Raw genomic sequence first — 12243 nt, 5'->3', positions numbered from 1 at the left:
CAGTGAAGCAACTCCGTTCAGAAGTGTGCGCGTTCAAAGAACGGCACCCAGCCGCGTCGAAAACGGACATCGTGCGGCACTTTGTGGACGCCGGATAAGCCCGTTCCTTCATCTACAACATCTTGGCACTATTAGACAACAATCAGAGCATCGAAAGAAAGCCCAGTTCCGTACGGCCGACGACCCTGAGCGACAAGAAGCTCCAAAGGATGTTGAAGAGGAAGACCGTGATGGCCGTGAGGTTGGTTCCACCCGCCAATTCAGTGAAAAAGTACCTGGCGAACATGAACATTAGACTGATGCAAAATTTGACTTTTTCGCTTCACAGTGCTTAAATGGTTTTAAATCGGGTCCTGATTAGCATCTCAATGTTACAACTCATTTGGTTAGAAACAGACTTCGCACAAGCCATTTGAAGTTTACATGTAAATTACTATGGGAAATCTCAACTTTTTGTTCATTGCCTTCTTGTCTTTTTCCCTATTGAGCTGCGAAACAGTTAGATAGCTACTCTTATAGAAAATTATCTCAGCTACAACTTTGTTAAAGATTGTTTCTATGTAAAACGAGACAGGAAAAAGTTATTAATTATTTAAGAGATTGGTAAACTTATGACATGATCAAGCAGCTGCTCTGTAGGCAACACTGTATTTTGCAGTGTGACATAGTAGCCATGATTTGTGTGTCGTATTCAACGCCCCAGAAACACCAATTTTGCCTGCTGAGCAGTTGATTAAGCATGATCATAAGACATCAGCGCATTTAACCATTGATAACTTTCGATCCTTGCATTTAATCAAAAAGTGGTTTTCAGCTAAGTTGTAGCTGGGAAAATTTTCAACAAGTATATTTGAACAATTTTGAAGCAGACCGATATGGTGAATTATTAGATAGACATGAACAAAAATCTTGGTTTTACCATAGTAATTCCCATACAAACTACAAATGGTTTGTGCCATCTCAGTTTCTCACCAAATGGGTTGAAATTTTGAGAGGTTAGTCAGGATCCGATTTGGAATCGTTTAAGTATTGTGGAGCAAAAATTTCAAATTTTGCATCACTCTAATGAACATACATGTCAGGAGGCGGAAGTAACCTCCACTGGTTTCGGAACTGCAGGCAATGACGCAGCGGCAGTGGCTGAATAAGATGGTCAACTCGTTTTTCCCGGCGAATCGCGACGTGGGGGTGGTGATGGACGACGAGACCTATCTCACCCTGGATGCCAACGACTGGCAGGGCACTTCGTATTTTACTTCCTCCACGAAGGAAGTGAGCTCCGAGGTGAAGTTCATTTCACACACCAAGTTCCCCTAGAAGGTGCTGCTGTGGCCGCTCTTCTTTCGCTCCGGACTGGCCGTGAACGGGGAAATTTATAGTACGAAATGCCTGCCGGAAGTTACGTCGTTCATCAAGAAATACAATAAGGGCGAAGACACGGTGTTCTGGCCGGATCTGGCGTCGGCCTACTACTCGAAGCGATCGTTGGAGGAGATGGAGCGGCTGAATATCGATGTGGTACCCAAATCGGCGAACCCGCCCAACGTTTTCGTCCGCCATGGCGAATGTTCCGGTTAACTGCCGGAAGGCCGCTCGCAAGGGCGTAGAATTTGTTTGCAAGTAAGCTTAAATAATTACCTTCCATGGGAAATTTATCACATTAAATTATCTGTTTTAGCTTTTTTTATCACCATCCGAAAAAAAAGTCCATTTTTTTAATGTACACATTTAGATTTGTTTGCCAGATTCGCACGCGAGTTTATTCTCTCAGGGATGCTCAATTAATGAGATTTGAGAATGATTTTCCTAACTTTATTGTATTTGCATATTGAGTGCATCGCACCTATTGTTTGGCGAAGCTTGAATGTTGCTCAATGCTGCTAATTTTACTGAATCCGTCAACTATGAAAAAATGTTGGAAATCGACAGTTTTTACAAATCTGATCAAGTCAAATAATAAATAGTTGATCAGCCATAGCTAAAATCTATTTTTTCACGGACAAGCTTTTTTTACACTTATTTAATCGGAGCATCAACATCTATAGAAGCATTAACCCTACAGATCGATGGTGCTTTCAAGTTTCGGATGTAACCATTTGTATACAGTTTTTGTGTAAAATTTTAATCTTATAAGATACGGAGTAAGACACGCAAATTAAATGATAAGTGTAGAGCCGAAATGGCGTTTTGACCTACAAGTTTCAGCATAACACGAGCTGGGTCGATTGTTAATTTGCTATAGAATTACTTTTACACATGTTATCGTCATGATCCCGTTCACGGTCGTGCCACTCATTTTCATCATCGTCATAATTGTTCCGTAAGCAGTCATCAAATGGTCCAGCACAAATTGCTATCGCCGAACGCATAAACTTAAGCCCTTCCATAGCTTCATGTAAATTGGTGGCCAAACAGTTTTCCATTCTAAAGATGCTTGCCTTGGCTTCTTGCTTTACCAGTTGATTCACGATCTGTAGCTGGGGCTCCAGTACCTTGGGTAGGTCTTCCAAATCTTCCAAATTCTGAAACAGGTAAATCACTCGCTGTATAAACCTATTTACAACCTTCACAAAATAACTTCTTACCGTTTTTAAACAGGTTATTGCTCGGACGTAATCTTCGCTGGACATTGCAAAGTTAACGTACATAGAAGAACACCGTCCCAAATTAGTCGACAACTCTTTGCTGTTAAATTTTACCAACTTCAGCATATCGTTGACAGCGGTGGCAATCGTCGTCCACCTCGTCGTCTCCTTGATAACGCAGCTAGAAACGAAAGTCGACAATGGTGTGAACGGTGAAATAAACATCGGACTGAAAGCAGTGAAGCAAGAGTCAGCATGCGCGCCTTCCTCCAGCACGACATCTGCCAATCGGAGGCCAGTGCGATGTACAGCACCGATGAAGATCTCCGTCGTTTGATTAATGCTCTTCGCGGTCCTATTTCCCAAGTTGAAATAGTATTTGTGAATGTCCGATAGGTCCGTATGGCTGTGCTTTTTCAAGAAATGGTATAAATGTCCATAGGCCTTTTTGTTGTCTTCAGCCAGACTTGTTAGCTTTTTGCTGTCCGAAAAGATATTCATACCTTTAAGTGCACTTGTCAGATCCGTCTTAATGGCTAGCTGGGCCGCTATGTATTTATTCTGGATGTTAATAGACTGGGTGTTGGCAGTACTATTAACTTGGGCAGCGGTTGAGGTTTTATCACTGCGAATCATATTCTCCTTGGAAATCAAGCTCTTCAGAAAGTTATTAGACCTTTCTATCCCACTGACAGTATTTTTTACGACTATGGTGAAAGTTTGTAGTCCACCATTCAAATCTAATATGTTTAGAGCCAATGCACCGACCAGATTTTTCAACTGTGCAGAGTTTACGTTTACTTTCTGTGATTTCCAGCCGCTACGTAGTTCATCCGAATTAAGAACAATTTGGCCAATTCGTGTAACAATTTTAGCAGTCTCTGAAAGTTTATCAAACGGTGCGCTAGATCTCGAGAACTGCTGCGCTCGAGCACATCCCATTGATTCTTTAATATCATCAATCATTTTAGTCTGCTCATCGGCTACGTACTGAGCGATATCTTCGAAAACATTATCAAAGTGTTCAAAATGCACAGCTACTGGAGTCGTAGGATCGAGTATCAATTTTGACAAAGCTCCCGTTACTTGTTCTGATAATGTAACCGACTTCTGCACTAGCGGTATCAGAATGTTTGCTGCTGCTTGTAATTTTTTGGTTTGCCCGGGAGTCCCCAACCCGCTCAGCGAATTCGCCAAACTAGAAATCGTTGCATTGATCAAGTTGAGGTTAGTTCGTATCGACGATGTCGTTGCAATGCTGAGGAATTTCACCGAGAGGTCTCCACCCTTGTTTGACGATTCACTTGATAGCCGTCCAGATGCCTACGACAATAATAACCATAAAAAAAAACTTTCATTGATTATGCAATCATATCAAATCATCTTACCTGTCCTTCACGCACGAGACAAGCCAAAAGAACCACCGCGGTCCAAGCACCAAACTTCATCTCGCTGCTTGCTTTGTAACAAACACTATAATTCGTCCCGCTCCATTCAACTAAGTGCGCAACTCGTGACTGATGATTAATCTCTCGGGAATGGCTTTTTATTCCCAACTTCGATTCACTATCTTCTGAGCAGTTCCAACCCAAATAGCAAAATAATACGCCATTTTGAAAAAAAAAAATATGTGCAAAATTCAAAATGAACAAATTTTAGTACAAATCTATACAGAGCTGGAAAAAGGGCCTATCTGCTTTGGTCGATTACCTTCATCAACTTTCTCTTTTGATAACCACGGCTATGCAAATAGTTTTGCCACATAGCATGACAAAGAAAGTTTTTATCTATCGTCCAAATCGTCAAATACAACAGGGAATGTTGTTGCAGCTGAGTTATTAACGAAAGAGACAGTCGATGAAGAGAAGCGATCAAAGCAACTCTGTATAGAAATGTGTATGAGTTCCCACACACAAACATTCGGAGAGGGTCGAGTCTGATCGATTCGTCATTTGGCGTGGAACTGCTCTTCTGTTTCTTAGTCACGCCAATTATGTACAGAAAGTTGGTGACCCATATTTATAGACGGAAACACATACAAAATTAAGCAAATCAGCTGGACTTTGACACGCTTGTACAAATATGGTTCGAGCGTACGATATGATGTTTAAGCTGATGGGTGGGTGGTGCAGTGCCGGATTCATCGGGATGCTTGGTGCTGCTTTCATTAGGTCGGTCCCCATAGTAATTGGTTGCGAAGTACCAATTACTAAATTTCAATCACAAATGCTATAAAACGCAGACTAGTTTGGGATTATAAACTTGCTCAAATATTTTATTTAAATTTGAGTTGTTTTCGAGCTGGAGCTGCGTGTCAGCTTAGTTTTCAAGACTAACCCATTTGATTAAATTTTGCTTCTACCATTGACAATACAGCAGAAAGACTAGCCTATGTTGGCATTTGAACACTGGATTCCGTGTGTATTTTTTCAAGATAGTTATGGGAAGGGGGGGACACGGACAGAACACTCGTGCACAGATATCCCTTACAGGTCCTCATCCTCGTCGGGCAGGAGGGCGGTGGCTTGCGCTTCTTGCAAATCCTTTTCGATCTGTTGCTGCCAGTCCTTGTCCATCTTGACCTCTGGCGGGAGCAGGGCAGGCATGGCGACGAACTCCAGGTTCGGGTCACCGACCAGCTTGCGGGCCAGCCACAGGAAGGGCTTCTCGAAGTTGTAGTTGGACTTGGCGGAGATGTCGTAGTACTGGAGGTTCTTCTTCCGGTGGAATACGATTGCCTTGGCTTTCACCTTGCGGTCCTTGATGTCGACCTTGTTTCCGCAAAGCACGATCGGGATATTTTCGCACACTCGCACCAAGTCTCTGTGCCAGTTGGGGACGTTCTTGTACGTAACGCGGGACGTCACATCGAACATGATGATGGCGCACTGTCCCTGGATATAGTACCCATCTCGCAGTCCGCCAAACTTTTCCTGACCGGCTGTGTCCCAGACGTTGAACCGAATGGCGCCTCGGATCGTGTGGAACACCAACGGATGCACCTCAACGCCGAGCGTCGCGACGTACTTCTTCTCAAACTCGCCCGTCATGTGCCGTTTGACGAAGGTTGTCTTTCTGGTACCACCGTCGCCGACTAGGACGCACTTAAAAGTTGGCATATTAGCCTCGGCCATTGTGTCTGTCTGTCCGTGTGGTTGCTGGGAAATGAGAAGCTAAACCGTTCGATCGAGATGCAACTGTCGCCTCGAGTAGGTCCTTCTTGTGGCCTTGGGTGCTCTCTATTTGCCGGAGAAATCAGTGTAGAAAAATGCCTGGTGACGTGTGCGCGTTGATACATGCGCGTAGTAAACCGATTGAATAGGTAAATCCGTTTCGAACGAAATATCTAAATTATGTAAGTTACGAAAACCGCGCGAATTCCGAAAGCCCGGGAAAAAAGGCTTATTATCATTTAAAGAGTGCCACCAAAATAAATGTGATAGCCTATGTTGGTACGTTGATTATTTTTGGTTTCCTCCGTAGATATTCTACTTATTTTACTATTGAGCTTTGTTTCAATTTAGTTATTTTACCGCACGTATCAATCATTTCAAAATTTCGCGACCGTACCGAACTAATTCTAAATTACATAAGCTGAAAACACTTTTGGAAAGCTCTACCGAATTGCGAATCACTTCTGCGTTAGCTCCGTAGACGTAGGTGCGTTGAATCCGACAGCCGCTAAAAGTTAAACATGCATCGATGCGTCAATACTACATAAGAAAAGATCGATTTAACAGTAACGTAGGGCTTAGTTCATAGATTAACATTGACTGCTGTTTACAAATGTTAGTACTTGAGCAAAAAGAAATAAGTTAACTCAAATGCTTTAACCGCATATATCAGAGATTTTGCGTATTGAGAGAACAATATAGTAATCGAGTGCAATAAACTCAGGGAAAAACAATACTTACAAAAGATTAAAAGTTATCAATTGAAACATACCTCTACTTTAACTTGTGTCCTAAACTATTCCTCTCCTTGTAAATTTGCTAAATGCTATTGGTTTGCCTGCGTTTTCTTATTGAAGTTCAAGACTAAATAGGAAGATAACTTTAAAGGTCCGTTGCCTCGCTAAGCATCCTTATTCTTTTGTTAATCTACCTAATATTATTAGACTTTCTGAATTTTCTTCTTTACGTTCGTTTGGTGATTATGATATCTCATTAGTCTAATTTAATAAATTATTTAAAGCTCTAATTTACCTTATCAATCATAGCCCATGCTTTATTAAGTATCTGCACTTGTGATTTTAATCTAAAATTAAACGTGTTTCAAATACTTTTGATTCTAACCTATACCTATTTATTATATCTTAGTTCGACCCAAGTGACTAAAATGTTTCACTTTGAAGTTAATTTTCTAGCTAATTTTTTAATTAAACAGAGTATATGCTCCATCTATGCTCACACGCTTCAACTATGTCGCACCACAAAAATACGTATGGTTATGTCACAATAGAAGCACGACACAGTGGAAATCCCGATGTAACGATCAGGAATTTTGTATAAATTTGTATATAATTTAATAGGTATAAACTTTTTGAATTAAATTCCTTAGGGTAGGCAGTAGGAATACACAAGCATTTTTTTTTTTTTTCTGAAATCTTTCCTAAGGACGGGTCCATTTAATGTATGGATAAGGTAGGAAAGGGACAACGGCACTTCTATCGGCCAAGTTATCTTTCGTGTCTTTGGACTCACGAAGGTACACGATGGGTTTTGGGAAAAGATGGACTTCCGGTCCGTCCGAGTCTTACATTTCCTTAATCTGGCTCGATCATTTCGTCCGTGACTTTCCACCAATTTGGAAGTGTGCGCGTTTGTTCGTGTCCGTTAGAATAGCGAAAAGTATGCTAATATAAAGTGATGTCAATTGTTCAAGTTAATTAATGTTTTGCTGTTTGCTCTAGAGTTTAGTTAGAAACTCAAGTGTGCGTTAATTAGTTGTGTGCGGTAGGAGAGAGTTTCTAAGGAAAAAGGTAATTTGGTGTAATCAAAATGTGCTGTTTTGTCCGAGCTCGTGCTTGTGTTCAACTTTCTGTTGTAGTGTTGTACGTTCATTCCGCAGCAACCAACTGCGCACCCAAGCGCGATTCTTCTCCCCGTCGGACGGAATTTCTCGGCAATTTCCAACCGGCCGGAAGCGGACAGATCCGCAATCACATCGGAGGCTCGAGGGACCTACACGTGGACAAGATCCACACGCCGGCTCGTCATCAAAATCGGCATGGCATAGTAACCGCCATCGTATCGGCGTGTGAAACGCCGGACCGCCATTTGTCAGCGTCATCAAAGGGATGACGCTTTCTACGCGGTCATCGAACGCGACACCGAGTGCGTCGAACCCGCCGACCGGTCATCGATTGTGACCGTTGGCAGAAACCTACGTAAGATACTGCAAGCCATCATCTGGTGAGTCAACTAACCAACCTTTATCTTTTTTGTGGAGTGTGGCGTCCGGTGAGGGCGTCACGGAGTAGTTATTTGCCAGTCCTAAGGCTGATGTAATTTGAGTCGAGTTTCGTGACGACTTGCCGAAATTCGTGACTCGTCGATTCCGCTAGAAGCATGCGCGCGTAATTCGACGCTGCAAACAATTGTCACCAGGAGCACATGCCTTGATAGAGCTGAGCTACCGATTTGTGACGACACCCAAGAACACATAACACCGAGCACATGAGCCCATGAGAGACAAAAACTAGAATGAGAGTATGCTAGGGAAAGAGAAAAACCACACAGTAGGAGAGCAAATAGGAACAAACACACAGAAACAGAAATAAAACGAATTTTGAACAAATGTAAATAAATAGTAAGAGACACTCAATATATCGTCATTCATGTTATAAATAAATGTTGTCTTCCCGTTCCAAATCTCTCTAGATTTGATTATTTGAATGTGTTTGACATCACTCCGCGTTCGTGTTAGTTTTCGTTGCCCGTCCTCTTGTTGAGTTTGAATGGTGGGAAGTACATTCCACTACCAGATTAGGGAGACGTCTAGCGCAGGTGACGGGACTGGCCGATGATGAGAAGTTCTCTCTCGTAGAGTTTTAGGGTATGCGTGAGCTCTACCGTTTCTCTGAGTGACTTTCTTGAGTGTGAATTCATGAGGATAATAGGGAAATCCCGTTTGGTCGTTTAGTTGGAACCTGTCTGGAACGATCCGTAAATCCTTTCTAGGAATTAATGGACTCGCCCTTAGGAGAGTCTCATCCGGGCAAATTAAACTTGGACATGTGGTCTCTCTTGTGGAGTGGCGCTTAAGCCACGCGTATATAAGCGGGATCGTCCGGGCTAGCTACACCGGGCCATAGTTCAAACACTTATCCCAAATCAAAATGAAGCACATATAAAATTATTTACAATACCATGTACAAAAATGGTGTTTAACATTGTTCCCTGAGTAACACCTCAATGAAAACAACAATGATAGCTTGTCGAGTACGTAGAAGGAGCACTGTTGGCCCAAACCCAAATAAATCTATCTGCGTAAAAAAAATAAGAGTGATTTGCGGCAGGATCGCACCCAACGTCAGTGCCTATACGAAAGCGTACTACAACGCAGCTCTTTAAAAAGGTGTAACAAGTGTGATACTATCACTGCTGGACTAGATCTTTGGTTTTCTCATGCAGTGGTTCAGCAGAGAGGGGAAGCTTAGTAATCCCCATTGCCTGCCCATGGCGCCATGAGCCAGCAATGCCGACCATAAAACTACCGTCTCCAACACTCCACTAGCATGAAATTAAGCCCACCCTCCAACAGCAAGGTCCTTTAAATTTTTATTAAAATCACTTAGCATTTTCGACTTTCACTTTCATTTTCACTTTCGACAAAGAAAGTTCAGCTCTTCGTCAGTCGATATCCTCAATTTGCATTTAACCAAAGCTAATGTGTTGAAACATCTTCCACCTGAACAATCGGTAACCATCAAGCTCAGATATATTTGCACACCAACGTATACGTTCGAGAGCATATCAGATAGCTCTTCACCATTGAGAAAATTTTCCTGATGAGATGTTGTCCTAATCTAAGCAAATGCTACAAACTGAACGATTTCATCTGCACGCAGGCTTGTTAAATCATGAGGATGGTAACTAGCTTTCCAGCTTCAACCCGTAGCTTTGCTCTGCAAAGATCAACAAAGACCTTGATACTGACATAAACCGCTTGATACGCTGCTTGCCTTTGTGCATGTGAAACCTGGACGCTGGTTACCCGAGCAGGAGAAGATAACTTAGCATATGTTCCTGATTCCAAAACGATACCAAAGACTAATACCAAAAAATTACATGTAAAATACTTTTGAATTAACAATGGAATTGGAATGTTACCCCTTATGTCAGGCTCATCCAAGTTAAGGCCTGGAGGGTCTTTTCGAATTTTTAAAAAAGGACGCGAACTAGTTGACGGTCGAAACAGAAGTGAAGTATGATGTTATTTCAATTATGAGTTAAGTACAAAATGCAAACTAAGCAGTGTCATCGACCTGGTAAATATCTATATGAATGATATCGTATGGGTGGTTTGGGATAGGTGTTTCTTGGATATGGATTTTTAAGGAATGTGTTGATGTTGAGAAGTGTACTACGGCGATCGCGCTCGCATTGAAGTTCCCCCCGATGTTGCTGCAAGGGCTTGTGGATCAAAACCAACTATCTACCGTATGTCAACGAAGCTTACCAATACAAGCATGAAGGAAATTCAACAGCTGATCGAAGATGGAATCGTTGCAACTGCATATGAGGGTCATGACCGGCAAATCACCAGCAGAAATCGGCACCATCGCAAATTGTGGCCATAGCAATTTAAGTAATCGGCAATAGCGGCCACACTTTGTGTTCTTTTAATGTAGATAAAATAAACTTTGTATAGTGTGTAAAAATAAATGTAGTGTTTTAAAGTGAACCAAGGTGTTATTTTCGTGTTTGCTGAGCGATAGGAGACAAATATAGCACAATACGATAGAAAATCCAGGAATCCACTCCATAATATACAGTCCACTCATCGAAGGCTCGAAGGTAAGGACCAGATTACCAAACATTGGTCCTTCGAGCCGGATAATACGTTAGCAACAGAAGGATTTGGATTGCTATTTGGATCGAAACGGCTATGGAGCCGTAAGATTGTGAATTACCAGCCATCGGGAACAATCGACATTGTCTTCGAAGTGCCATCGATAGGCTATTATTCGGCAAAATACGCCATCACGATTTGGAAACACCGTCTTCTATGAAACCACGGCAACAATATTCCACTGGGCATCATCACAGGGCAAGGAAGGCACTTCACCGTTTCGAAGGTCAGTAGAAAGATCTACACGTATATGTCCAGTCGAATCTTGGATCAAACACAGTTCTAACACCGCCTTACTTTTTACACACGGCTCTCGATCATCCATGACTGCTCCGGCGACATCGTTGCATGCAAGTGGTTCGCTGAAATGTTTCACCCATTGACGATCCATTCATCAACTGCATTATTCATTCAGCGTTGGACTTTCCTACATTAAACTAGGCACTATCCCTGGTTTTCCAGGTAAATTAAAGGAAACAAATAATATGTCCAGTCGTTGCTGGGTCAACAAGTGGTTGCTACACAATAGTTTGTTTACTCTCATTTCCATGATCTTCAAAACAATAACAAACTACGAGAAATCCTCTTGAGGACACACACACTCCTACAAACGTATCGCCGCCGTTGTGCTATTGCTACGCAATTGAATACATCGATGTACTGGGTCATCGAATGATCTGAAGAAGCACCGGTATATGCAATTGGTTGCATTCGTTTTCTTCTGTAACACTCGGAAAAACAATCTACGATCACTGGAATCACGGTCACTGGAAGCACATTCACTGGAGGCACATCGAACTGTTTTTAAAGGTCAGTGAAATGCATGCTTCACCGTATATGTCTAGCCGTTGTTAGGACTCGATCGATACTACATGTTTGTTTTTCACTACCCATTGAACACTGAATGAATCTGTATGCGTGATCGTTTTGTGGAACGTATGATCAAGGGGCTCGTTGATGCTCAATGATTACACAGTAGGGTGTTTCATTTTGAAAAAAGTGATGAATTTTTGATAGGCCACCCTCCAGTTCGATTCATAGCCCCAAAATATGAACCTGTGCAAAAAATGGTAAAGATTGATGAAGGTTTAGAGGTCGCGCCAATGATTTGGATTTTGTATGGAGATTTTGGTGAATTAGTATGGAAAATTATTGATTTTCGTTTACATTGCTCTAACTTTGGTTGTAGTTGTCCAAACGTTGAAAAAAAAAAATATGTGGTTGTCATGACAATGATCAACAAGCCTGTTGTTGTTGCGATGAAATTGGCGTTGTTGCCTTGTACATATTCATCTGTCAATTTACCCTATTTTGCCATTTTTTCACATTTCTCGCGTAACATTTGAAAAGGGCCTATGTCCAAAATGTAAACAAACCGATTTTTGATACCATTCTGTAGCACTGGTAATTAGCTACCAGTCGTATAGGAATGTTCCGCATTATCGATACAAATCATTAAAAATAACTTGATTTTAAAAACGGCCGATCCACCAAATTTTTCCAATCATTCATGCTAAAACGGCCTAACCTCGGGCCTAACATATATTTTTTTTCGTTCGATGAGGTTCCATTCATAAGCCTA

General features: G+C 41.8%; 1 protein-coding gene across 1 annotated transcript; it reads right to left on the bottom strand.

The window, feature by feature from the left end:
* Positions 1-5038: 5038 nt before the first annotated feature.
* Positions 5039-5847, bottom strand: LOC135702047 (GTP-binding nuclear protein Ran-like). Its single transcript, XM_065223015.1, has one exon. It carries the CDS (start codon positions 5717-5719, stop codon positions 5072-5074), a length of 648 nt encoding a protein of 215 aa, XP_065079087.1. The 5' UTR covers positions 5720-5847; the 3' UTR covers positions 5039-5071.
* Between the last annotated feature and the right edge of the window lie 6396 nt (positions 5848-12243).

This window comes from Ochlerotatus camptorhynchus, unplaced genomic scaffold, assembly GCF_037179485.1.
Source record: "Ochlerotatus camptorhynchus isolate MF236.1 unplaced genomic scaffold, CSIRO-AGI_Acam_v1.1 ptg000183l, whole genome shotgun sequence".
Lineage (NCBI taxonomy): Eukaryota > Metazoa > Arthropoda > Insecta > Diptera > Culicidae > Ochlerotatus > Ochlerotatus camptorhynchus.
The sequence above is the reverse complement of the archived record's forward strand: the minus strand, read 5'-3'. Positions and strand labels throughout refer to the sequence as shown.